This window comes from Serinus canaria, chromosome 14 (genome assembly GCF_022539315.1).
Source record: "Serinus canaria isolate serCan28SL12 chromosome 14, serCan2020, whole genome shotgun sequence".
In the NCBI taxonomy this organism is placed as follows: Eukaryota; Metazoa; Chordata; class Aves; order Passeriformes; family Fringillidae; genus Serinus; species Serinus canaria.
Genome location: NC_066328.1, coordinates 2087968 through 2115773, shown reverse-complemented (window position 1 = coordinate 2115773; position 27806 = coordinate 2087968). Strand labels below are relative to the sequence as shown.

Sequence of the window (27806 nt, the reverse complement as noted above, 5' to 3'; positions counted from 1 at the left end):
CCTCACCCAGCAATTTCTCTGAGCTGCTTGTGAGCAGTGGGAGCAGAGGCTGCAGTTGCACTCCCCAGGGAGCAGGACAGAAGGACAGAAGGACAAAAGGCTGACATCCCTCCCTGGGAGCAGCAGCTCAGGTGTGCTCCACCTGTGCCAAGGCAGTGCAGGTGGCTGTACTGACTCACTGAAGGTTTCTCAGCTGAAACAGGTGCAAGAGCTACAGGGAAATAAATGTTTTGCAAAAAGAAATGGGATTGCCTCCCTAAGGCTTTGCACAGAACTGCTTCAGGAATGTGGAAGGCAATAGCAAGGCAGGATTTTCCCCACACAGTCATTGTTTTTCCCAGTAAATAATCCTGCATTTGCTCCCCTGGAAGCACTGCTGTTCCCACAGGGCTTTAATCCTCCTGCAGCTCCTGAGAGCTGAGCAGTGCCCAGATCCTGAAGGGTGACAGGGGCTTCTCACATTTGCAGCTACTCAGGTAATTCCAGCACATCCTTGTGGCTCAGGGCAGCTCAGGAGGGGTGAGGATACCTGGCAGGAGAGTTTCTGTGCTGATCTGGTGCCTCGTGATCTGCAAATCCCCCTCGCTGTCAGAGCCTTCATCCTCCTGGATTTCTATGTCAGAGTCATCATTACCTGGTGAAACACAAAGGCAGCTGTTAACATCAGCCAGAGCAGCCCCAGCCCAGAGCAGCAGGTGGATACAGGAGACAGCAGCAGTTCTACCTTTGCTCCAGCCCGAGAGGAATGGAGAGTTCCAGCTCAGGGAAATGGCCAACCTCCACATCCCAAGGAGAAATCCTTCAGCAAGGGAGAGCCAAGGCAGCCCCCACTGGAGACAAGAGCCCTGGGACAATCCCAGGCTGTACCATAAAGGTGCTCCTTAAACACCCCCTCTGGGCATGAAGAGCAGCTGCTACTTCAGCGAGTGATTTAAAGATAAAACTCTTTGAAAGCATTTGGGAAATGTGTGTTTATCATCCAGGTTTTACCCTGACACCAGCAATGTCAAAACCCATCTCCTTGGACTATTTGCCTTTCATTTAATTCCAGATAAGCCCAGTCCCACATCTCCAGATAAAGGAATGCAGCTCCAGCCAAAGCCAAGATGCTGGAGAGACAGGGAAGCTTCCAAAGACCAGGAACTTCTTCAGATATTTTCATCATCTGCCTTTGTTTGCTTCTCCCCATCCAAAGCAGAGCTCCCAGTCCAGTGCCAGGACAAACCCAACAGGACCCCAAGGGAGGACCCAGCACAGCAACATTTGCTGCTGATTATTTAGAGAAAATAGGCAATTCTTTCCCAGGTACATTTAATTACACACATGTCCAAGCTGAAAATGGAAATAACTACTTTAATTAGGATTAGTAATGAGCTGACACATCTTTGCAGTATTTAATTATCAGACAATATACAAATATTTGACATTTTCCCATCCTCTTTTTCACTGCAATATTAAGTTAATGAGAAAATAATAATGGCAAGGGAAGTATCTGCCAGCCTGGTATGATTACAAGGCTCCAGCAGAGTTAGCTACAATTTCTATTTGCACTTTCTTCTTTGGCAAGTGAGGGAATCACTCACTGCTGTGTGACCTGGATGCTGCTTCTGTTTGCTTGGCCTTTAGGAAACTGAGGTTTTGTTCAGCCTTGCATGAGCAAACTCCTTAGGAGGAACCATGAGGAGCTTCCAGAAAGGATCCAAGTTTGTGCTCAATATATTAAAGAATGAATTTATCATATCTGTGATGGCTCTTACTGCTACTAAAATACCCTCATTCTTATTTTGTGGGTTTTTTTCCCTCCTTCTTGGTTACTTATTTTATTTTTAGCAGCAATTGCTCCCTTTCAGGTTTGTCATTCCTGTTAGGCAGCAGCACTGCCCAGAGCTGAGGATGCTGCAGGGATTACTTTCCCATTCCATGCCCAGCTGTGATTCCTGCTCCTGTCTGGGCTCTCCTGAGCATGAGCTGCCAGCTGAGCAGGGAGCTACAGCTTCCCACTGCCAGACAGCAAGGTGGGATGGGACAGGGGGAAGAAATTCTTCCCTGTGCCTTAAAAAAACCTGGACTGCCTTTCCAGCCAAATGAAAATATCAATTCATCACCTGAACTCCCAGCATGTCATGGAATGGCCTGGCTTGGAGGAGACCTCAAAGCCCATTTTGTTCCCTGCTATGTCCAGGAACACCTCCCACTGTCCAAGGCTGCTCCAAGCCCTGCCCAGCCTGGCCTTGGGCACTGCCAGGGATGCAGGGGCAGCCACAGCTGCTCTGGGCACCTGTGCCAGGGCCTGCCCACCCTGCCAGGGAAGAGTTTCTTCCCAATAACCACAGTAGAGCACTTTTCCTGCTGAGTTGTGACTTTGAAATAAATCCTGTTATGGATCCATGGCAAGAGTTTGGGTTTCCCTTGACCAGGCTGGCTGCAATCCTGGAGCACAGAGCCCAGCTCAGAGCATCACTGCACTGAACTCCTGCCAGGGGCTCAGAGAAGTGACAGCTGCAAATTCAGCAATATCCAAACTCCTGCCTCCAAGCCTCCTGCTCCCTCTTGAAAGGGACTTTTTTCACTCCCCAAAACCAAATATACTGCTCCAGTCCAGCCCAAGGCTGCTATCACCAAGCCCAGCTCTGCCCATGTACAACCTGAATTATCAGCTGAGCTGAATTGTGCTGAGCCTAAATCCCAAGGACACAGAACCAGAGCACAGTGCTAAGAAAGTTTTCAAATATACAAGAGAAAGAGAAGCTCAGTACAGGCTTTTTATCAGGATTAAATTAAACACCAGCCCAGTGTGACCTGTCCTAGGCAGTGTTCCACACCAAGCCCTCACTCTACACCCAGTGTGCCCAGCTCTCACCAAAATATTCTTAAATTCTTAAAAAGTATTCATAAAAAGTGACAGCTCAGAAAGTTTCATTTAACAACATGCAAAAAGACTTATTGCCCTAGAAGAAGCCACAATCTCATTTGTGTACCACTGCACAGCCAACTACAATCACTTTTGAAGAGACAAGGAACATTCCTTAGGAAAAAAACCCAGATTTTTCTCAGGATCAGCATAAAGCAATGAAGATAATCAACCACAACTTGCCATGTGCTTGTACATGGAGTACAGAACCCACTGAATGGAGCTGGCTTATGAGATTTAGATGGGTTTACACCAGGATTATTGGAATTCTCACAACAGACTTATTTATTATTATTCAGCAATCCATGTGCCCCAATTGAGGCCAAGCTGACAGCTTGCAGAAGCTCCAGACTGAGGTTTTAAGCAGCTCTTGTATTTTTATTATGAAAAGGTAATCAGCAGAACAAGTCTGTAAATTGTGCTGGGCCCATCTCCCCATGCTGTGATTGCCTCTGCTGCACAGAAAACACTCCAAATATCAGCCTGAGAGAAGATATATTGGGATTTTAAACCCCACTTGCCCTTCATTTCAACATTTCTATTTCATAAAGATGGGTTTCAGTCAACTAAATTAGCTTCCTTTAAAGCTGTCCAGCCACAAAAAATACATCCTGGTTCCACTGATCTCCAAAGGTGGGATTTTTGTTCCTGCTCCCACTGCTCCCAGAAAAAAACCAGAGCTGATACCTGGACAGATAATACTACATTGAAATGATTTAATTTCTTGTAATTTGCAATGCTTGAAGGCAAAGCACCATGATTTAATAACCTAGCAGTGATTTCAGTGCAGATTTGGTAGTTTGCATCAATATTCAAGTAAAGGTATCCAGCTGTAAAATAAGAAGTTACTGTGGTGAGGATAATGAGCACAGTGGCCATTGTTTATTGATATGCTCTGGAATTAGCTGTAAGTGCTGTGCAGTGTGTCCAATTTCAGAAAATCACTGCCTGGCAAACACAGGCACTGCTCTACAGCAATTACTGCACCCAGCAGGATGCTGGTTTGGGTGAGAACACATCAGGAGAACAATCAAATGGGCAAGTGACAGCCACTTGATCCCAAGTGAAATCCAGTGAATAAACAGCATGAAATAAGGGAACAGCAAAACCCAAAGGGGGTGGGACTGGGGATTTTGATGTGTTTTGAAGGAGAGTGAAGCCCAGTGCCCACTGAAAGCCTCAGCTCTGCCAAACCCACCCTGCTGTCACACCAAACCCACAGCACCAGGCTCTGGCTCAGCCACCACACTCCTAAACCCACAGCTCTGCAGGCTGAAGGGAAAGAAAGGCTTGGACAGAAAAGCTTGGATAGAAAAATATCTGGAGGGAAGGTCCTTTGTCCTTAGCACAAAACTGAGATCTCTCAGCCATCTCTGAGAAGAATTCAGCCAGGTACTGAGATGTAACTGCTGGGAATTCCATGGAAAACTTGGGATGTTCAGAGCTGTGCAGCCAAAAACAGGGCAGCAACAGCAACACTCAGAACAACAAGGTTGGAGAGGCAGCTCTAAGTGCACTGATTTACCTTGCATGGTCATTTGAAGGTCACAGAATTCTGGAATAATTTGGGTTGCAAGGGACTTTGTAACCCAGGCTGCTCCAAGTCCATCCAGCCTGGTCCAGCTACAGAACCCAAACTCCCAATTTATCAGTGAGGATGATTAACCACTGCCTGGGGAACCAAGAGGTGTCAGCCACTTGAAACAATTAAAATTAACTCAGGATGACAAGCTCCACTTGAACTGGGATTTGGAGTCCTAGCAGGAGTGAGCAGTTAGGTTATTTTTGGGCCCATTTGATCAAGAGGTCATATCTGGTGACCAGAATTATTTCTAACAGTCTTACAAGCCAAAAATCCATCCAAGCGCTATTAAATTAGGTCATGAATTTGCAATTACCCACCAAGCACCACACAAAGCTCCTGTGGACCAGTTCCAAGTGTCTCTCACAAGAAGATGGATGGTCCAGGCACCAGCAATATCACCCAGGAACCATCCAGGAGTCACCCCTCCAACTCCACAGCTGCTGAATGGGGCTTTTTGTTGGTCTGCTGGCAGATTTTAAAGCATCAGCTGTGGAGCAGAAAGGGTGCACCCAGGAGCATCAGTTAAATCCTGTGGTTATTGCTGAACAAGATTCCAGCAGTGCAGATTTCCAAAAGCTGGGGAAATCAATGTTTATTCACTGCACAGACCAAGCAGGAGGGTGCAGGGTGGGCTGACTGGAGCAGCACAACAGAAAGTGGCACAGGCACTGAAAATTTCAGTTTTACAGCAAATTCTTCCCCATATTTAAATTAATCCTGGGCACAGCAGTGGCCAAAAGAAAGAAAGGAAATATCTTGAATAAATCAAAGTGTTTCTGTTTTTATACTGTCAAAACAAAATATTTTACTTTTTAAAAAACACAATTCATATATATTTCTACAAGAAAGGTGGAAAGAGACTTTGGACAAGGGATGGAGGGACAGGACACAGGGAATGGCTCCCACTGCCAGAGGGCAGGGCTGGATGGGATATTGGGAAGGAATTGTTCCCTGGCAGGGTGGGCAGGCCCTGGCACAGGGTGCCCAGAGCAGCTGTGGCTGCCCCTGGATCTCTGGAAGTGCCCAAGGCCAGGCTGGGCAGGGCTTGGAGCACCTGGGACAGTGGGAGGTGTCCCTGCCCATGGCAGGGGGTGGGATGAGATGAGCTTTAAGGTCCCTTCCAGCCCAAACCACTCTGGTATTCTGGAATTCTGCATTGTCTTGTTTTAAATTGATAAAAAGCTCTTAAAGAATGTGAGAAAATGCATTAGGAAAAGTGTGTAAAAAAGTGAAAAAGAAAGATCTGTAAATGCAATAAGCTGAAGAGTCTGAAAAAATATTTCAGTCTAGAAACATTCCAGGTTGCTCCTTTCAGCTCAACAAAGTTTTTGCAATTTTGGATAAACCTGAAGAATAAATTGAATTTCTGCTGTGGTCAGTGACTTTCCCTGGCCTCTCCTCTCCCACAATCCAGCACCAGAGCATCCAGTACCCACACCTGACAGCAGAGCCATCTCCAGCCTTCTCCAAGCAGTGTCTGAGACAATGTTCCAAGTGTCACTTTGACATTAACAAGTTTCAGGCAATTGGATTTGTTACATGGCAGCAGTCCTGGATGCGGCACAGGGGCAGCAGATGTGTGAGACATCACTGCCTGCATCAGCCTCTCCAAGAGCATCTTCTGCCAAGCAAAGATTAGAAAAATAACAACTTCCTCCCTGCTCAGCACAAAAGACATTTTTATACTGCTGCAAATACTTAATGATGTGCAATTTCATCAGGCAGATAATTCTCAGAGCCTGATCTGTAGCATGAGTTCAAAATCTTTATGTTGTTTAAGAACAGTATTTCAGACAATTTAGTGTTGGTTTTTTGTTATTTGGGTTTTTTTTTGGTGCAATGGTTTTATGGAGCTGCTCTGTCAGAGACAAAAGCTGACTTGACATGTGTGGAAGGAAAAAAAAATTCCAAAACAAACAAACAACCCCCCCAAAAAAACCCCAAACAACCCCCCCAAAAACCCAAAATCTTCCCCCCCAAAAAACACAAAAAAAACCCCCAAAACCCCTACAACCCCACCAGACTTTTGACCAGTAACACTAAACAATGTTGCCAGTTTTATGTGAGTACCATATCCATGGACTTTTTTTTATTCTTAACACAGACCTGCACAACTCAACCTCCATCCCACAGCTCTCCTTTATGAGAAACAGAATTTAGGCTTCTCAGCCTGAAACTCAACTGAGAGCTCTCCAAAACTCCTGCAGCTTCACTGAAATGTTAATTTGGAACCCTTCTTCCAAATTAGCAGGAGATAAGGTCAGGGGACCCAGACAATGAGAGAGCTGATCAATGCTGTGGGTAGATGAGAGTAACAGAGCTCACAGGGCAGGAAGGATGCTGACTTTTATCATCAATTAATGGCAACAAATTTACCACCACCCACAGCCCACAGTGTTGGGAAAGGCTCACTAAGTGCTGTCCAGCTCCCAGGGGCAGTGTTACCAGAGGGAGAGTGTTGGGAAGGATGAAAGTTTGACAAGAAAGTCTCACAGATGTGTGTGCTTAGCAGAAAGATTTTTAAACGTAGAGTCTGATGAAGGAATAGAGATGGAAGCAAGTTTTGATGTAGAAGAAAAGAATTGCTGAGCCAGTCTGAGTGGATAACCAAGGAGCAAAGGGTGTGTGAGTTAAAGGGGTTTGTATGACTTAGAGCAAAGGATAAACCCACCTCAAACAAGAAGTTTTTACCAAGCAGAAGGAAAGCACAGGCAAACAAGCCTGCTGATGTGGAAGTAGAAAAAAAGTCTTAGAAATTTCTACTGTAAGAAAACTGAATAACAACTTCTAGCTTAAACTGTAATGTACTGACTGTGAGTGATTGGAGAATGGTTACATGAATATGGGAATTAGAGTAGTTATGACAGGCTATAGGTAATAGTTCAGGGATAGATTGGTTCTACTGTGTTAAGGTGCTCAGCAAAGAAAAGTATAGAATGCATTGTAACCAAAACCAAAGGGTCTCCAGGGCTGCCTGCAGCTGGAGCTGACAGCTGTGGGCACAGCTCTGTCACCCACAGCCCTGGACTGCTGGAACAGCTTGGATACAATAAACTGCATTCTGGAGAGCCCCTGGAGTCCTGCATCTCTCATTTCAGCTCTTAGGAGAGAACCTGCCCTGCAGCCCCTCTGAGGAGGGAAGCAATGAACCTGTTCCAAGGCAGCTCACTCAACATTCCAGGAGCAGCCAGGGAGCCCTGGCAGAGTGGGAGAGCCAGGCCAGCCTGCCCAGCTTGCCCTGAGCACAGAAGGAGCTCATCCCTCCATCCAGAAGCTGCTGTGTGAGCAAAACCAAGGCAGAGCAGGGCCCACTTCAACCATCCTGGTGTATGCAGGGTGGAAGGCCCAGACCACATAGTCCAAAGTTTCCAAACAAACTGAAGATGGAATAAAACTTTGGATAAAAGCACCTTGCTTTGTGTGAGGGGCATTACTCAAAACTGTTAAGTGGAAGAATAAAGTATTCAGCAGAGTCTATGGTGACAGGACAAGGAGTGATGGTTTTAAACCTTAGGAAGATCAATTTAGACAAGAAATTGGGAAGGAATTGTTCCCTGGCAGGGTGGGCAGGCCCTGGCACAGGGTGCCCAGAGCAGCTGTGGCTGCCCCTGGATCCCTGGCAGTGCCCAAGGCCAGGATGGGCAGGGCTTGGAGCACCTGGGACAGTGGGAGGTGTCCCTGTCATGGCAGGGGTGGGGTGGGATGAGCTTTAAGGTCCCTTCCCACCCAAAGCAGTCTGGGATTCTGTGAAATGTTCTTTCCTCCAAAAACCTGCTTCACAAAGATGCTTGTGATGGTGAAGTCCTTCTCTACTCTTCCCTCCCTGGCTCCTTCCAGGGCACATCCTCTCAGGAGCATGCAGCACCAGACTCCAAAGAGCTGAAAGGCTGCAGCACCTCTCACCATTTCCTCACAGCTGGCCTGATAAAATCCCTGCCAGGTCCAGCTGCAGGACCCTGGCAATGCTCTCATCCCTCAGGTGATTCCTGTTCCTGGTGTGAGGGGCAGGATTAACCCTGGGGGAGGCTGGGCAAAGCTGCTCAGAGGTGCTGAGCCCACCCTGCTGCTCTGTCTGTGCTTCCTCTTGTGCCAAATTTGCATTTTCCCTGGGATGAGGAAGAGTGAAGAAGTTTCAGCTGAAATATAGGATTTGTAAAGTAAATTACAAGAATGTGGAATTATTTCAAGGATTTATTTGCATGAAAAAGTCCAAGTCCTGTCCTGCTGTCTTGAGAATTTTTGGGGTAACAGAGCTGCTCTGCAAACAAACTGTGCCATGGAAAACACCAACTCCTGCATTCTCTCAGCACAGCAAATCTCTTGGGTTTGAATTGTTTAAAGGGCAGCATTTAATTAATTACAAGGGGGGGGGTCTGCTCTAAGGGGAGAGCTCAGGTTGTTAAGTGTGAGCAGACTGAGGTCTTGGGGAGCTTTAAACATTCCATTAATGACCTTCTGTGCTCCTGACTGGAAAACAGCCCTGGAGAGGCAAATTTCCAGTCAGCTGCATCCCTGCAGAGTTTCACAGACCAAGGCAGGGTGGAGCTGACAGAGATGAGAGGATTTGCCAAGGTGATGGGACAGGCAATAAATGAGGCAGCTCAGGGAAGCAGGATCCTGGTGCTCTTCTCACTAGAAGAAATGCTAATTATGACACTTTGGTACTTGAATTAAGAAGTATTATGGTAATATTTGAGGTCATTAAAAGTAATAATCACATTTTTAGGTGGCAGTTAAATCAGTCACTGAAAAGTAAAGTTCCTTTTAAGAGATGGAAAATGACAGAGCAGTTTTCCAGCTGAAAATCCACAGACAAGGACAAAGCAGGGCAGCAAATTTTCATGTTATACCTCACACTGCCAATTACTGGGGACTGATGTCCACCTCCTGTTGAACTTTTTTACCCCAAAAATTCTCAAGACAGCAGGACTTGGACTTTTTCATGCAAATAAATCCTTGAAATAATTCCACCTGCTTGTAATTTATGTTACAAATCCTATATTTCAGCTGAAACTTCTTCACTCTTTACCTCATTGATATGAGATCGAAGATGGGCAGAAATCAGTGAATTTCCTCTTTCATGAGTTTGCTCTGAAAATCTGAGCCACCAAACAAACTGTGAAGTGCAACTTTTATGTCTTTACTCAAGTTAGCTTTCAGGAACTCTCCCTTTGATCCTGAGAATTAACTTTTCTCCAAGTATCAAATAAAAATGCTCAGACTGCAATATTAAATTCCCAGTGGTAGTTCATGATGAAGTTCTGGCTGGTGTTTGGCTCAAAAAGAGCAGCATCTGGTTTGTGAGCTTTCTACAGTCTCAAGAGGTCATTAATTCCCTTCTGATCCTCATTAAGAAGTAGTTCAGGAAAAAAGAAAACAAAAAACCCCCCAAATTTTAATTGCATTCCCATTTTTCAGGTCCATTAAATCAAACAAATGCAGGGAGGCAAATGTGGTTCCTATTGAGAAGCTTGCTGACAGCAGAGAGGATTTTAAGCTGTGAGTTTTCATCTGGGAGAGTTGTGATGTGTCAAAAAGAATCACTCTGAACACAGAGCCAGACTGGGCCCGACAGGACACTCTGGTTTGGCAGGACACCCCCTGTGTGTGAGGGGGCACAGCCAGCAGGAACACTCACCTCCATGAGGAGTGGCTGGGAGGAGCCCTCTGGCCAAGTCTGCTCTCAGCCAGCACTGCCCTGGTGCTGGGACAGCTCTGTGTGCCCAGGCAGGGCTGGCAGCAGGAAAAGGAAACCTAAACCTGCTCTGGGAGTGCCCAGCACTCAGGGGCTGGCTGGGGTCAATGCTCAGCTCTGCAGGGGGAACAACCCACAGCCCAGAAGAACATTCCACAGAGGAACATTCCCCAGAGGAACATTCCCAGAGGAACATTCCCCAGAGGAACATTCCCCAGAGGAACATTCTCAGAGGAACATTCCAAGAGGAACATTCCCCAGAGGAACATTCTCCAGAGGAACATTCCCCAGAGGAACATGCCACAGAGGAACCTTCCCAGGGGAACATTTCCCAGAGGAACACTCCATGGGGAACATTTCACAGAGGAACACTCCACAAAGGAACATTCCACAGAACATTCCTATATGAACATTCCCAGAAGAACATCCCATAGAGGAACATTCCCCACAGGAACATTCCCAGAGGAACATTTCCGAGGGGAACATTATACACAACATTTCCCATAGGAACATTTCCCAGAGGAACATCCCATAGAGGAACATTCCCAGAAGAACATTCCACAGAGGAACTTTCCACATAACATTCCACAGAGGAACTTTCCACAGAACATTTCCCAGAGGAACATTCCCAGAAGAACATTCCACAGAGGAACATTCCCATGGGACCATTTCCCACAGGAACATTCCCAGAGGAACATTTCCAGAAGAACATTACCCAGAGGATAATCCCATAAACATCCCACAGAGGAACATTCCACAGAGGAAAATTCCCATGGGACCATTTCCCACAGGAACATTCCACAGTAGAACATTTCCCTGAGGAACTTTCCCAGAGGAACATTTCCCAGAGGAACATCCCATAGAGGAACATTCCCAGAGAACATTCCACAGAGGAACTTTCCACAGAACATTCCCAGAGGAACATTCCACAGAACATTTCCCAGAGGAACATCCCATAGAGGAACATTCCCAGAAGAACATTCCACAGAGGAACTTTCCACAGAACATTTCCCAGAGGAACATTCCACAGCAATCCTTCAAAGTTGTCATGATTCCACTTGTTCTGCCCCTGCCTGCTGACTCTGTCATCACCCCACATGCCCCACCTTGGAAGTGGACACTTCCACCTGGAGCAGGCAGCACTCAGCACCTCCTCTGCTACTCCAGGAGGTGAAGGAATGCCACTCACCTCCACTCTTGAGCAGGTGCTGCTCCTCCTCCTTCAGCCTGTTCTGGATCAGACGTAGCATGTTGGCTGCTTCCTGCAAGAGGAGGAAAGAGCTGCCTTGGGAAAGCTGCCACAGGGAGAATGGGACTAAAAAATGTCCTAAAATGTCCTGTTGTATGGAAAACCAGCTCTGATTTGGAATATGGAGTTCCTGCCTATTTTGTGAGGGACAGGATATAAAGGCCAGGTCAAGCAGTGCACTGAAATTCAACCTTAAATCCCCACTGGGTAAAACATCACTTATCCCATGGAAAATCAGTTTATTTGTCTGCAGCCCAGCTGATGCTTTGAAAAGCAGACTTTGGTAGCTGTTTTCAGCCAACAGTCCATTAAACACCAAGATGGTATGTGAAATGACTGCACTTCCTGACACACATCCAAAGCAGAAATCCACACCTTCCCAAGCTCCAAACCAAACTGGAGTAAACAATCCTCTCAATGAGCTGGGAAAGTTATTATTTATCAAACCATTATTTATTAAATTAAATTTATTATTTATTAAACCATTATTTATTAAACAACTCTGGTGCAAAGAGAACCAACCAAATGAAGGTCAGTTACAGAATGGGACCTTTCTAGCCCATTTTTAATGACATTTAGCTTAAATTTGGGTAATGCTAATGGTGAAGAGGAAATAAAACATGATAGAGTAGGTAAGATATGAGTGCACAGATTCAGGCACAGCCAGAACCCACAACAAGAACAGGTGGCAACAGCTGATAGAAGATTTAGCCACAAAATTTGCTAATTTTAGTCTCTTCAATTCCAGTCAGGCAGAGGAAAGTTAATTAATTGTAGGCTGAAATAAGATTTTTCTGAGCCTTTGATTTTTCTATGCAAAATATGATTCTAATTGAAAGTTGCTCTGATGTGATCAGCCCTCCACACTTACACTGCACTGTGGGAAGGAATTGTGGACTCAGCTGGAATATCCATGGGACAGAGGGAAGAAAGGAAGAAGATCATGAAATGTGGAATGGAGCACAAGCTCTTGACACTTTCCTGTGGAAATGTGTTTCCATAAGTATGGAAGCTGAGAAAGGAACCTCCAAGGCCTGTCCCTGTCATATTGGCTGAAAAATCCCTTGGCCAGGATTTTTTCTCCTGGGAAGCTGAGAAGCCTCAGAGAGGAATGAAAACAATAATTATCTGATTGCTTCTCCTGTGTTTGCTGCTTTGGAATGTGGTCTGGAGATTGTTTACCAACTGGTCATTGTTTGATTGGTTTCATGTGAATTGGTTTAACTTCAGGACCAATCACAGCCAGCTCTGTTGAGGCTCTGGCGAGTCACGAGTTTTTCTTCAGTATCTTTTTAAACCTTTTGTGACTGTCATTTCTCTTTTCTTTAATATAGTTTAGAATAGCATTCTTTAATATAATATAGATCATAAAATAATAAATTAGCCTGCTAAGAACATGGAGTCAGATTCATCACTCCCCCCTGTCAGAACCCAGGACATTGCTCTGGCTGCCCTGGAGGACTCGAGACCCTGGCAGGGGGCTCAGAGACCTTGGCACAGAGTCAAAGACCCCTGTGCCTTGGATTTTAGCCATGGAAACAATTCCCAACTTTGTGTGAGGAGTTACAAGCCACAAGAGTTTGAGTAGAATGACAGTGAATTTGTCACAGGGTGAAAAGCAGAATTTTGGGGATTTAGAATGGGGGTTCAAGAGGCAAGAGGGAGGAATCTGCGTGTCCTGTCCTTTTTTCTTCTTGTCCTCCATCTTCTGCTGTGATGGTGGCACCTCTGGATTGGTTTGGAGCAGAGACAGACTGTCTAACACAGGTGATAGGTATTGGGAAATTATTGTAAATAAAGCATAGGTAGGTTTTAGTATAAAAAGCCAACACCACCCCCAGGGCAGGGACTGTGCCACAACCCGACCTGCTGGACAGATCTCAGCAGAGCAGAGAGAGAATGGAACAGATAAGAGAAAATAAACAGCCTTGGAAAGCAGAACTGAGGAATCTCAACTTCTTCTTTGGTAGCAGGGCTGGAAAAAAGAGACTTTCTATCACCTGGGCTCATCTCAACCACAGGAACCCAAGATTTCCCCACAACAGGGGACCCCAAAACCGCCACAAGGCCCACCCAGCACTGGAAGAAGTTGCTGGAAAAAGAGACCTGGGGACAGACTGGAATGGTCCAACACAACTTGGCAGAAATACCTGTCCTGGGAATTGAAATTCATGCTGAAAAAGCTTGCAGGAAGATGTCCCCAAGTGGAAGTGATGTGTCACCTGTAGCTGGTGAGAAACACAGCTCAATGCTTCTCTCAAGGAATAAATCCAAAAATCTGCTTTGGACAGTGACACAAACTGTCTGCTCTACAAACTCAGTGCCAGCAGAGACAGGAATGTTGCCAATGGATCCTTGGGACCAAAGGAAGAACCCTGAGAAACTGAAGCAGGTGTGACAGTGTGCAGGGGGATAAAGCACGAAAGTCAGGATGCCAAATCCCAAGGACCAGCAAGTGGCATCAAGAGGACTGCTGCAATGTTCAAAGTGATGGGAGTGCTCTCCAGGGAGAAGCTAATTCCTGCAAAAACAAGCCAGGGAAAGACACAAGCATCTAACTCGTTTCACGTGGACTCAAAACATTTTAAATACTCCGTGGAGGAAACTGCTCTCCTTTAGGATTTCCTTCTTGATTAACACTCTCCACCCCCTCAGGGCCAGCAAAGCCTCTTCAAAAATGATCAAAATTCAACTGGCAAAATGTTCAGAGTTCTCTAGCCAACAGTGTTTCCTTTGGTCATTCCAAGGCCTCCCTCTGCATCAGAAAGTCCCAGTATTGCCTCACTGAGCCTCACTGCTGTCATCTTTTTCTTTACCTCCTCCTCTCAGCCAGCCCTGAGGTTTAAATATGGTCAGAGATTTAAATAATCCCCTGCCAGCATTCCCAAGGCAGCCTCCCCCCTGCTCTGTCCCCAGGACCTGAGGGATCATCCCCCACCTGGATCCCAACCCCAGTGGCTGCTACAGCCCTCACAGTGCATATGGCAAAGAAAGGAAAAACCAGGATAAAAAGAAAAGGACATTTCCCAAATGTCATGGGGACAAATTCATAAGCCAGGAAGCACATTCAGAATGTTCACAGAGCAGTGGAATAATCAGCACAGACATAATCACTGCCTAGCACTGCAATTCCAGGCACACACCACGACAGCTGAAGCTGGCAATTCCAATTTAGACAAATGAGAGCTCCCCTGCCCTGCTCCTTCCCTTCTCCCACTCTCCAGCTCTGAGGAAAGCACTTGTGCAGTGACACAAAAGGAACCTGCTGCAAACTAACCCAGCAAAACAAAATTAAGGCAGGTAAATTCTCCAGTGCAGCTCAGAGTGTGCCTACCCAAGGTCCTGACTGGAGGATGGGATGCTGCACCTGTGGGGAAACAGCAGGGTGAAGAAGATGGGGTTCATGAACAGAAACTATGAGAGAAATGAAGGCTAAAAGAATGTTTACCCATACAAATGAGCCACTTTTCCCCTTCCTCCAGCCTTTCCTGCTGCCAGCAGCTCAGCTGATCTCATTGCAAGGCAGTCCAGACACTTAACTGGCAGGAAAAATGTTGTTTTTCTGCTGGTTTAGGTTTGTGAATAACTTGATGCACAGCTGGTCAAATGCCACTGTCAGCCCAAGGGACCTGCTGAGCCTGTGCATCCTCCCTTCCAAAGCAGCCCCTGGCTCCATCCCTGCCACATCCTGCAGAAGCTGATCCAAAACTGCAGCAACAGCAAACCAGTCAGCTCCAAACCAGTCAGAACCAGGAGAGCATCAGTGAACTGCTGGTTACTGTCCTTAGCAAGTGACATCTTCAAAGAGGGGGCAGAAGGGATGGCAATTCAAAAATCTAGAGAGTAACCAAAATTTATCACTTGATGTTTTAAGGGTTTTGAGTGCCTGCAATCATCAAAGCTGCATTTTTGGGCCTGAGCAGCTCCCACCTTCCCTGGTGACAGCACCTCAGCAGATGTGATTTATGGCAGCTCAGCCTGTGCTGATCTGAGCTGTTCCTGCTTGAGCTGTGGCAGGCACAGGAGCTGGGGGTGATGGACTGGAACACTGCAGGTGCTCCTGGAACACACAGGGCTGTACCAGGGCTGCTCAAGTGTCACATCTCCCTGCAGTGACAGGGTGACAGCTCCATGAAAACACAGATGTGTCCCTGTGCTCATGCAGGGACAGCCTGAGTGCCTTGGGATGCTGGATGGGAAGGAGGCACTGTTTAACCCCCTGCTGAGTCTCTGCAGTAACCAAAGAGCAGGAGCTGCAGCAGGCAAACCCTCTCTGCATCATCCTCTGCAAGGGAATTCTGTCAAATGAAGTGGCAGCTCCCACTGGGAATCACAGTGTCAGCTCAACACAATTTAAGTGCCAATTAACACAAAATCCAAACAAACCTGCCCCTTCAGAGACTCCCAGGGCTTTCAGGGTACCAGAGATCACTGGGACTGAAAATCCTGCTTTAGGCACAGACAGATGGAAATTCTCCTTCTCTGCCTCCATACATTTAGCAGCTTCTCCTGGGTGTAAATCTGCCCAAAGGAGTAATTTTTGCCAATTTTTGCAGCAAGGCAGGTCTGACACTGAGACCTCCTGAATAACCCTGGCTCCAAGGGACCTTCCAGCCCAACCTCCTTCTCCAAGCAGGACCAGCAATGGGATCAGACCCCAGCACTCGGGGCTGGAGCTTATTGGCTCCTGAAGATCTCCAAGGGAGAGACTGATCAATGTGCAGCTTGTCCCACTGGCTGAGAGGCCAATAGGTGCAGAAGTTTCCTCCCAGCAGCTCAGAATTACTTTTCACTCCTAATGACCTGGCCCTGCTCTCAGGTCAAGGGTGTCCTTAGTCACCAGTGATGTCCCCACCCTCCCTGCAGACCCTTGGTGACACAGAACCCACACAGACAAGAGCAGCAGGAAATGCAGAACCCTCCTGTGACACACAAAGAATCTAAATCAAATAAGTTTCACCTACGTTTACAGTCAACTGGGCTTTTTTCATGCCCATTTTCTGTTGTTATGGAAATGTTACCTGCCCAGAACACAAGATAAATGTTTTTTTGTAGACTGGAGCTGGAATGGGACAATTCAGATACTTTGCATCTCAGTCTTCAACTGGCAAAGCAGATGATTTTCCGCCTGACTCTGAAAGTCTTGGCAATAAATTGTGTCAGAATGTTTTCATATGCTCTGATCTATTGCTCTCTGCCCAGGTAAAACAGTTTTGGGTTCCAGTGTGCTGGCTCTGGGCTGGGAGGGGTGGTTGGGGCGATTTTGTTTTTAAACAGAGGCCATGGAGAACATCCAGCAGGAGACCCACAGACAACTTGCTCTGCCACTGACTCAAGGCCAGTGAGCAGGATTTAGATGAGCCCCATGACTGCCAGCCCCTCATCCCTGTCCTTATGGTGCTCCTGATGTTCCTGAGTTTTGGGTTAAACCACAACATCAAGCTGGAATTTATGAGAAATCATGAGACTGAAGACAACTCTGCCCCTGCAGATGGCAAAGCAGCAACTCTGACAGCTCAAAAGCAGGAAGAATAAAAATGATGCAGTATTTGACCATTTAAAACAGCTCAGCTTTCTCTTTTACTTTTTACATTCTAGCTAACCTCAAAGTTTTTGTTGTTTTTTTTTTGAAAACACCAGCAGGATTTTTAATATAAAGAATTTGTGTCCTGCAGCCAGCTGGCAGACACAATTACCACTAAACAGAAAGGAAAGGGAAAGAAGGAGGTGAAATAGGAAGGGAGTAAGTACAAAAGCACAGGACAACAACTGGAGCTCACTGACTTTCTGCATTTGGATCAAGCATTTCAATTTCTGCCTTAGCTATTCCTTTTCTTCTCAGACACTCTCCCAGTCCCAGAAATCTCACTGTCTAATGTTTTTATCTTAGCAAGGGAAAACAGTGTTTCCTTCTGCTTTTTTCTGGAGTGATTTAAATTGCTCTGGAGTACCCTTGGAGGAAGGGAACCAATTTGCTGCTGGATTGAAAGGCTCAGCTCACCTTGACTTCATCTGGGCAGTTGCTCCCTGCTTTGTGAACTGAACAAAGCACCTGAGATCAGCTCCTGCAGCTGCTTTTGGAAAGAGAGTGGCCACTCTTTCAGCAGGAGGGAGATAAAGGATGAGGAGAAATCATGAGGAGCCTGACGAGAATGTGACAATTGTCAGTGACAGGAAATCTGCCAAGGCCAACAGGAAAGGGACTGAAGCTCCTGGAACCAGGGAGTACCAATCCAGCTGGAGCTGCTCTCTAAGAGCAGGATGATGTTTCCTGGATGCTGCACTACTGTTTAACACCTCCCCCAAAATTCCTGCTCCAAATGGGACCATGGCTCTCATTATGTTTGACCAGATCTGGCTGCAGTGCTGCAGGATTTGTTCCTTTTTATTCTGTTCAGGAATAGTGGGAGAGAGACAAGACCCACCTGAAACAGTGGGGCAGGAGAACCTTCACCATCAGGCTTGCTCAGCTGTGAGCAGGGCTTTGAATGAGGTTGGCAGGGAATGATGGTGATGATGATGATGATGCTGACAAGAAACAGGGCACTGTGGACAGGCTCTGGAATGTTCCTTGTGAAGGCAAAACAAGTTGGATCCCATCTCGTGTGCCAGAACACAAGTGCATCCATTTAGGGAACACACAAGGAGGAATCAGCTGTGATCCCACAGGAATTACAGAAATATGGGGTCTCCTAATAAATTGTGGCACACCAGCTCCAGCACTCACATTTATCAGAATAATCAATTAGACCTGTTAGATCACTGCTAAAGGGCACTTTCATCAAGAGGAGTCATCAAAACACCTCAGAAGTTCCGTGAAAAGTTCCTTTTTTCAAGGACAAATGTGTTAATTAATGGAGCATCTTTCATGCCATCAAGAAAATTAGGGGGAAAGCACAAATGCTTTCTGATGTGAGGCCAATGTTTCATCAAGGAAAGCTATCAAAGTCAAAAAAAAAAACAAACCAGCATGTGTTTTCATAGAATCACAAAATCATTAAGATTAGAAAATACTTTTGAGATCAAGGGGTTTTTTGTCAACCATGAGCCAGGTGCCACATCCAGTTCTTTTTTGAATGCTTCCAAGGATGGTGACCCCACCACTGCATGTCCCCATGCCTCTCTGTGAAGAGATTTTCCCTGACATCCAACCTGAACCTCCCCTGGCACAGCTTGAGGCCATTTCCCTTTGTCCTATTGCCAGCTACGATGACTTTGTTTTGGGGGAAAGTCTTTAAGAAGGAAAAATTCCATCAGGGATGTGTGAGAAAGGTGTCCAGCAGAGCCTTCACAAGGGGTCACACGAGTAGCAGAAGGCAGAGCCAGGAAAAAATGGGATTTTTGGCTGAATTACACAAATGCAGCTCACAGAGACAGCAGCTGAGGCTGCACAGAGCCAGACAGTGAAGTGCATTCAAAACCAGCCCACAGCAACTGTTTTAAAATCAGATTGGTTGAACATTTCTCACACTTTTCTTCCTAAAGCTCCCAGAATTACTTGGCAAGTCCTGACTTCAGCCAGCTCCAGCCCTGCAGTACCCATGGATGAAGTGCAGTGGGAAGGGAACAGCACACCCCACAACCTGGACATCAACACCTTCCCTCTGGGAACACAACAGGAGATCACTCATTGTTTGTTCTCACCCTGTGGGATGTGTTTGCTGACCTGGGCCAGCTCATGCTCTGTGTGAACTCTCTTTGCCTCTCTCTAAGCTCTGCCCTCGTGTCCTCACACAGTAAATGAGTAATTTACTCATTTAATCCAGTAGCTCTCCTCCTGGCACGATTTTGGAGTGACTTTTGATGCATTATAGAACCTTTCTGCCCATTTTACTGTGCACAGGACATGTTTGCTATTGGAATGATCTAACAGAGCACAGCTGGCCCCAAGAGCTGCAGTCTGTCCTTGGAGGCCCTGGGGTCTGGACTGGATAAAGCCTGATGCCACAGCTGACCTTGCTTGGGACAGAATGAATGAGTCAGTCAGTGACTAAGAAAGCAGGTTTAAAGACAACAAACAAAGCCCAGCTCAAAACTTTCCACCTCAAATACTTCTCTGCACTGCTGTGCTCATTTCAAGGCCAGGTTGGAGCACCCTGGGCTGGTGAAGGTGTCCTTGCCCAAGGCCCTGGCTGAGCTCTAAGGTCCCTCCCAACCCAAACCATTCTGTGGTGTCAGAAATCCTCCTGACCCATCCAGGAACCACAGGTCAGAGCCAAGAGAGCAGAACATCCAAGGAAACAGCACTGAGCTCCCTGCTGAGGATTTGTGTGAGTGCCCTTGGCAGGGCACAGCCCAGCAGGACTGTGCAGACACAGGAGCAGAAGGACTGGGAAGGCATTGGGAGAGGCTGCATGAGACCAAGGCAGGGCACAGGCCTTTAAATCATCTGCCAGCACTGAGAGAAATCTAAACAGAACTAAGGAAAGAAGTTAAAAAAGAGATCCAGACGAACATTTTCTGCCCAGAATTTTCCACTCAAAATCCTTTCACACAAGAAGCTTCAAGTCAGGAATAACACAGCAATCCAGTCAGCAGTTAGTACCTGAAATAAAGTGGCAGAAGCTGGACTTTATGCTGTGTATCAGATGTGTTCTGGATTCAGCATCACATACAATGCAAATTTCCCCTATGCCAACTCTCCATTTCTCCTATTTGCTTTTGTGGGAAGGATGAATTCTAATGGCTCAATAACAGCTCATTGAAAATTGCCTTCATGGATTTCATCTTTATTGTGGTGAGCTTACAAGTGATCCTGTTTGGATGTGTAATTTATTTGAATTAATGTACAATTCTGGGGTCACTTTGCAGTGCCTGAAGAAATCATCATCCAAATTAACACTGATTGGAAGTTGGGAGGCACAGCAGTGTCTTGTTCAGCAGCACAGAGCAGTCACTGCCTGATCCCTGCCAGACTCCAACTCCTGAATGATCTCTGCCTGTGGCACAAAGCTCAAGTGTTCAAGGGGGTCAGGACTGTTCTGGCTTTTCAAGGAGAGTGTTTACCACATTAAAGGGCAGCTGTTGCTGGTGAACTTGAGGGTTCCAGGAACTGATAATGGACTCTGCTGCCTTCTATCTTGAGGTAATTAGCTCAGTACAGCCCCCATTTCTCACAGCAAGAGCATCTTCAAGAGGGGGCTGACAAACACTTCAGTTTATTCCTGATCTCCCACCCAAATAAGCGGCAGCACCACCCAGCCTCTCTCTAACTCTTGGCAGAGCCCAAGCACAGGAATCACAGACCTGTTTTTCTTCAGCTTGAAAACATCTGCACTCCTACTTCCTGCTCCCCAGGACAATGCTGTACCTACTCCTAAAATCACTGGAACAAAACTATTTTCAAACATCTCTTGGGGTGGGATGGAGAAGGAAGTGCAGGTGAGTAATGATGCACACAAACCTCTTTAGCAAGGAGGTGACAAGCACTGCCTCTAGGACTGTTCATCCATCAGGCTTGGGTTCTTTAACACAAAAGAGCAAGCAAATAATTTCTGGGCAATGGACAACACCAGCAGTTTCACCTCCCACCTCCTGCTTCTCTGGTTTCCACAGCTCTGCTCTCCTCCATGGAACAGCAGGGACAGGAGAGCTCCACTCCAGGTTACTCCAGGGATTAAGGAACTAGAGCTGTTGGTTTAAGCACCCTGCTGGCTGAGCAGGAGCTGAGATGCAGGATGCACTCTGGAGTTTCCCAGTAGAAGGTGGCCACCAGCAGGGATTTCCAGGGAATGTGGCACTACCAAGGGCACTCAGACCCTGCTTTATGGGGCAGGTTCCTCCTCAGTTCTCTCACAGATGGAAAAAAAGCCTGAGGAGGAGACTCAGACTCACAGGTCTGAGCAAATGTTAAAAGAACCAGGAGAGTCTCACAATGTAGTGTCCTGCAATGGAGGTTTCCATTGATTTTGGAACTACATCATGCTCAAGGGAAGTGCAAATGGGAATGGAACTGGATTTTCAGCAGAATAAATATGATCCCAGCCCCCAGGGAGAAAGGGGTGCAGTTCCTCCTGGGATTTCTTATTTTTCCTTGGTCCTGATGTGTGACCCTGCTGAATAGCTGCTGCAGTGCAGAGCTGGGCCCGTGGGTTATCCCAACATCAGAGTCCTCTCCAAAGGATCCCAGAGCCCTGGGAGGAGAGGGCAGGGACTGCACAGGGCAGTGACTGCCCCTGCCAGCCCCTGCCAGGAGATTTATCTCAGAGGGGCACCTTCCACACGTGCAGCGTTCCACATCTCACAGAACTCAGTGAGGAATTGCTCTCACACAGCCAGAAAATTCAGAATTATTTTTCTATTGAAAGACTCAGACCTCACTGTTATGCACCTAATCAGATTATGCATGTTTATGCAAATCAAAATGCCACTCTCACAGCTCCTTTTCCTCACTAAGTACCTGCAGCAGAGCATAAACCTCCTCAATTTCCTGTACATAATTTTAACACTACCTACTTATGTCATTTGGTGCAAAGCACCAAACATCAGTCCTAAATTAAGAGTTATTTTAGCTTTTTTCTTTCAACCTGTTTAAATGTTTCTCAATTATTTAAATGTTGATGTCTGGGGAAAAATAGAAATTGATCTCCTTGATCAGTGTTGTTTCAAGTAAACTGATTGTCTCCTATTCTGAGTGAATTTCAAGTGATTTTTGTTACATAATTCAGTCATCTAAAGTCTTTGTGAATATTCAAAAGGATAATGCAGGGAAGGAAGGAAGACCACAATATGGACCACACACTTATTCATCTCCTTCCCAAATGAAGCTGGATAAAGAGAAGATTTAAAAGCTACAAGGCAGCACTTTGGAATGCACTGGAGACTCTTCTCATGTATTGCCTTCTCCACTGGAGTCACTGCACAAATAATTCAGTGAGACAAGTTAAGAACTGAATTTATTAGAGATCAGAAAGTTCTGATTTCTCTTTGTGACAGTCATCCATGGATTTCCAAGCCATGCTGTCAGTGAGAGCTGTTACATCTCACCCTTCACAGAAACAGCTGCTCTCATGACAAACTCACCCTACAAAACTCAGCCCATCCTCTCTGTGCTCCTTCCCCAAGGGCAGAGTATTTAATTCATAAAAGAATTAGCACAGATTTATAACAGCAGCAAGAAAGAACCAGCCTGAGAAACCTTTACAAGGGGTTCATAGCCAACCACAGCACCAAGCCCTGAGGCACAAGGAACCTCTTTACACTTCAGGGGCTGCTGGAAGCAGAATATGAATTTTTCCATTGCTCAGAAAAGCCTGTAAGTGAGTTGGGATTCAATAATCTCTTGTTTCATCTCTAGCTCTGTGACAAAATGAGCTCTGGAGTGTGTCAGACATTAAGAACTTGAAGCTGTGAGTCAAACAGCCCCAAATCTGGGATCCTAAGGCAAGTTTGTCACCCACCTGGCACATCAGATAACCAGATAATCCCTATGAAAACACAGATCTTTGAGCACTGAGTTGATCTGACTGAGATAATTGAACTGATCTCAACTGTTTGCACTTCCCAAAAAGTTCTCCCACAGCTTTAATGGGAGAGAGTATCAACAGAGCCCCAGGAGCAGGCAGGCATGACCTCCCTCAGGGCAGTTGCCATGGTATTGGCAGGGGACTGCAGAATTTTATTTCAGTGGAATAAATGCACACAGAACCTTTTTATCTTCCCTAATGCACTCTCCACACACCCTCCCACCTTCCATCTCCAGCTTCTTTCTGTGATCATCTTTTCTCAGGCAATAATTTCTTTTGTCCTTTCCTCCTACGCTCCACTGCCCCTTCTCGTCCTGTGCATTCCCTTCCCCCTGCTCTCATTTTTTCCACATTTCCCCACTGCTTTCTGTGTCTCAGTGCACCAATGCTGTCACCCTTGCACACTGAACTAAATGCCAAAATAGAAGCAACCAACAATTGAGCAGCCTGTGCTTACTTTTACATCTGACATTGCACACAGTCCAGCAATGCTGCACCAGGAGCGCTCTCCTGGCACCTGGAAAATGTTTAAAGCAGTCATAATTCAAATGCACATTAGTTAGAAGATTAAAGACTGAACCAGCTGCTTTTCATGTTAACCTTGTGCTGGCTATTGCAGCAAACAGCTGTCACAGTGGGAATGGTGAATTTAGCTCAGTGCAAAAAGCACAGACTCAGAGTGGGGCAGAACTGATATCCCTATTTATTATTATGTGCACATTCAGAAGCTCTGCTAAAAAAGAGTTTAATGAAAAGGGGATTTTATGTGGGGAGGGCAGGCTGCAAAGGGTAAATCACAACACAGTCTGTTTATCTGGAATTGCATGATCAGCCAAGAAGGGCTGTTTACTGATAATCCACAGATTCAATCATGGAGTGGTTTGGTTTGGAAGGGATCTCAAAGCTCATCCCATTCCACCCCCTGCCATGGCAGGGACACCTTCCACTCTCCCAGGCTGCTCCAAGCCCTGGCCTTGGACACTGCCAGGGATCCAGGGGCAGCCCCAGCTTCTCTGGGCACCCTGTGCCAGGGCCTCCAAACCCTCCCAGGGAAGGAAGGATTCCTTCCCAATATCCCATCTAAACCTCTCCTCCTTCAGTTTGAACCCATTCCCCTTTGTTCTCTCTCTACATGCCCTTGGAAACTCCATAATGATGAAAAGAAAGGCAGCTTAAGCAGTCCCAAACCAAAGATAAAAGACTGAATGGCTAAGAACATCCTCATCCCCGTGTCCTGCACTTCAAGGCACTCCTCAGCTGAGATTACACACAAACAGCACAAAAGCAGTCTGAAATACCTTAGGAGAAAGCAGCTGAAGAGGAAAGTACTTCTGGGGTGTCCTCTGTGAAGCACAAGAAAGAATAAACACCTTCTCTCCAGGGAAAAGGCAAGTATTGAAGGAAATTGCCAAGTTATTCTGGCATTACATAAGCTAATTCCAAAACCACCTTTTAGAACTGTATTAGCCCGTGCTGTCCTTTAAAAGAGAGGCATTCATTTATAATCCAGAGAGAACTTCAACCCCCAAATCTGAAAAACCCCTGAAAATTGGGCTTTTTAGAACAGCCAAAGTTCTAACAGCTTTTGTGTCCAAACACCCGAAACGATTCCATCTTAGAAACAAGGTAAAAGTGAATTAACTGGGCTGAATCTTTTTACAAAGCAGAAAAATAAGACCCAATCTTTGAGGAGACATAGCTCATAAATCCATACCTTGGCACAGAACTGCAGGAAGATGGATGAATTCCATGAACAGCACCAAGAAACAGGAGGAGAATAAAAGAGGTAAAGGAAGCAAAGGAAACTGCAAAGACAAAAGGCCCTTGTTTCAGTTCCTTGGATCCAGGAGTAAGTTGTGCATGACAGCTGTCAGTAGGTGTGAGAAACTCACTGGAAAGACAAGTCATGTGTGGACTTCTGCCTTTTCCAGGGGTTAATGGCCAAATAATTGTGTATTTGTCATATATTTCAGCAGGTCCCACATCAGGCAGGTGCTTCCCCACCAATGAACTGTTGGGCTCAGCCTCAACACGAGCCTGGCAGTTCTCTGAACACAGATTTGTCAGCAGGAGCCTCCCACTGATCACACCCCAGCACTGCTCCCTGGGACTGCCACAGCAGGCAAAGCATCAGGAGGCTCAGGGCAACACCAGCAGCCACATGGGGCTGGACAACCACAGTATGGAGAAAACACCTTGAAAATGTACACAACCACCAGCTCTGGAAGGGCTGGAATGCATCAACTGCTTAGTGGCACTTAATTAAAATCTTTAAATCACTTTGCTAATTAGGAGCTACACTCTGGCCCAGGTTGGTGGCTGTGGATACCCAACCACTCTGAGTCCAACTGCAGCACAGATCAGGCTCATTATTCAGCAACAGCATCAGGCTGAATAACAGAACAAAAACTCCTAAAAATGTGGATTAAATCAAGGAGAGGAGCCCAGGAACCGGAGCTCAGAACAGCACAGGGAGTGCTGGATTAATCTAATTACTCTGCTGATGCTTTTTGCTGGCAAGCTCTTTAGCAAATACACAGCATGATAAAAGAATTGCCTCATGCTGCTACTGCAGAAGTTAATTAAGAATTGTTTGGTGGAACAAAAGACAAATCAGGATTGGGGGAAAAAAATCAACATAATTTTCAGTGTTTCTGACAGCTGGAGTGAGTGTGTTTTAAAATAGATTAAATGTAATTATCCTTGTTATTTTTTCCTCTGTTGATGCTGAAAATGACACAAGATTATAAACTGGAGGACAACAAGCAAAGCATTGCTTTGGAGCAAAATGTTCTATTTTTTTTTTAAGCATGTAATAACCCACAGTCCTTCTTCACCATAAAGCAACCAAAGTGTGGAAGTACCACCTGAAAAGCAGATCCAGACTGAAAGAAGTGACAGACACATCCTTGTGTTCCAGAGTGGCCAGAGGTTAACCCAAAATGGATTAAACAGTGCATCCCCTCACTGATTTGGAAGTGCCCCAGCAAGTCTCTTGCTTTAGGTGGGACCCAAATTGGAATCATGGAATGGGTTGGGTTGGAAGGGAACTTAAAGCTCATCCCATGTCCATGCCATGGGCAGGGACACCTCCCACTGTCCCAGACTGCTCCAAGCCCTGTCCAGCCTGGCCTTGGGCACTGCCAGGGATCCAGGGGCAGCCCCAGCTGCTCCGGGCACCCTGTGCCAGGGCCTGCCCACCCTGCCAGGGAACAATTCCTTCCCAATATCCCATCCAGCCCTGCCCTCTGGCAGTGGGAGCCATTCCCTGTGTCCTGTCCCTCCACCCTTGTCCCCTTTCCCTCTCCAGCTCTCCTGGAACCCCTTTAGGCCCTGGCGGCTGCTCCAGCGCTTCCCCAGCGCTTTCTCTTCTCCAGATAAAATTCTTCACCCTCTTTCAGTCCCCAAGTCCTGGAGTTTGATTTTGAGGACTGACATCTCACAATGGCTTCAAATCCCAGTTTGGACTCCTGCACTTCTGAATATTTGGCTGGAAGAGGGACCCACCCACCCCCCATCCCACACACCCACACACCCAGCCCTCTCCTACCAAAGCTTCTGCAGCAAAGCACTCATGGCTGCCTGAGTCACTGAGCTCCTGCCCACAAAGAGATGGTCACAGTCTCATCCTTTATATGTTCCAAGTATTTTTAGGTACAACTGATAGAAATGTGCAAAGCAAAAGAATGTTTTTTTGTCATCAGCTTTTATACTTTTTAATTCTGCACTAGACTGAAGCATTGTTCCCTGCTTATCCTAGGCAACCACGAGCCAAACCATATGGGTAGGGTCCCAGGAGTCTCAGAGAAAGGAGGAAAAAGGAAAATAAAGTGTGCTCTCCACATTCTAATCACGGCATAGCCGTGAGTGACAAAGGCTTTTTCTTTGTCTTATTATCTTTTAACAAAAATCCCCCAAAGAGCTGAGCACCAACTCATTAACAAAGTTCTGCACTCGAATTCATGAACACTTTCAGGTAGCTCAGTTCAAAGCATTTCTCCTCTGGCTGTGAAGTCTCAGTGGCATTTGAACAGAAGGGATAAATCAGCTTTTAGGCTTCACTTCAAGATTATGATTTAATTGAAGGCTTTTTTTGAGTGGGGGCAAGGATATGGTGAAGAACTGGAACAGAGAGCTAGAACTGACTTCAGATAGGAAGTGAAAAAACTTGTACAGAGACAGGGGTTGTGAAGAGAGGCTTGATGGGAAACTGATTCACAGGGATTAACAATGTGCCAAATGCCCACATCAGCTTTGAAAAGACATTTTATCCCTCAAGCAAATAATGCAGCAAAATATTTAAGACTTCTCAACAGCATGGCTTTCCCTGTGTCCTAAAGGAGGTGGTGGAATGAGGAAGCATTAATTAACAACGAGTTAATTGGCAGCACTGATGAGGCCACAGCTGGAGTGCTGTGTCCAGTTGTGGGCCCCTCACAACAGAAAGGACATTTGAGGGGCTGGAGTGGGTCCAGGGCACTGGGGAAGGGTCTGGAGCACAAGGAGAAGGGTCTGGAGAATTCCTGAGGGAGCTGGGGGGCTCAGCCTGGAGAAAAAAGGAGGCTCAGGAGGGACTTTGTGGCTCTGCACAACTCCTGACAGGAGGGGACGGCCAGGAGAGGGTGTCTGCCTGCTACCAGGGAACAGGGACAGGACAAAAGGGAATGGCCTCAGGCTGTGCCAGGGGAGGTCCTTGTTGGACATCAGGAGGAATTTCCTCATGGAAAGGGTTGTTCAACACTGGAAGGGGCTGCCCAGGGAGTGCCAGAGTCCCCATTCCTAGGGAAAGCCTGGATGTGGCACTCAGGGCTCTGGGCTGGTGACAAGGTGGGGGTGGGTCCCAGGTAGGACTCGATGGTCTCAGAGGTCTTTTCCAACCCCATGGATGCTGTAATTCTGTA

General features: G+C 46.4%; 1 protein-coding gene across 2 annotated transcripts in view; it reads right to left on the bottom strand.

The window, feature by feature from the left end:
- Window positions 1-27806, bottom strand: part of CLUAP1 (clusterin associated protein 1) — a 60006-nt gene that overhangs the window by 9583 nt on the left and 22617 nt on the right. For both annotated transcript variants that reach the window (XM_050980270.1, XM_030229935.2), the window contains 2 exons: window positions 11381-11453; window positions 530-634 (listed from right to left, as the gene is read on the bottom strand). In XM_050980270.1, coding sequence (XP_050836227.1) covers window positions 530-634; window positions 11381-11453 — 178 coding nt within the window. The remainder of the gene's footprint in view (window positions 1-529; window positions 635-11380; window positions 11454-27806) is intronic.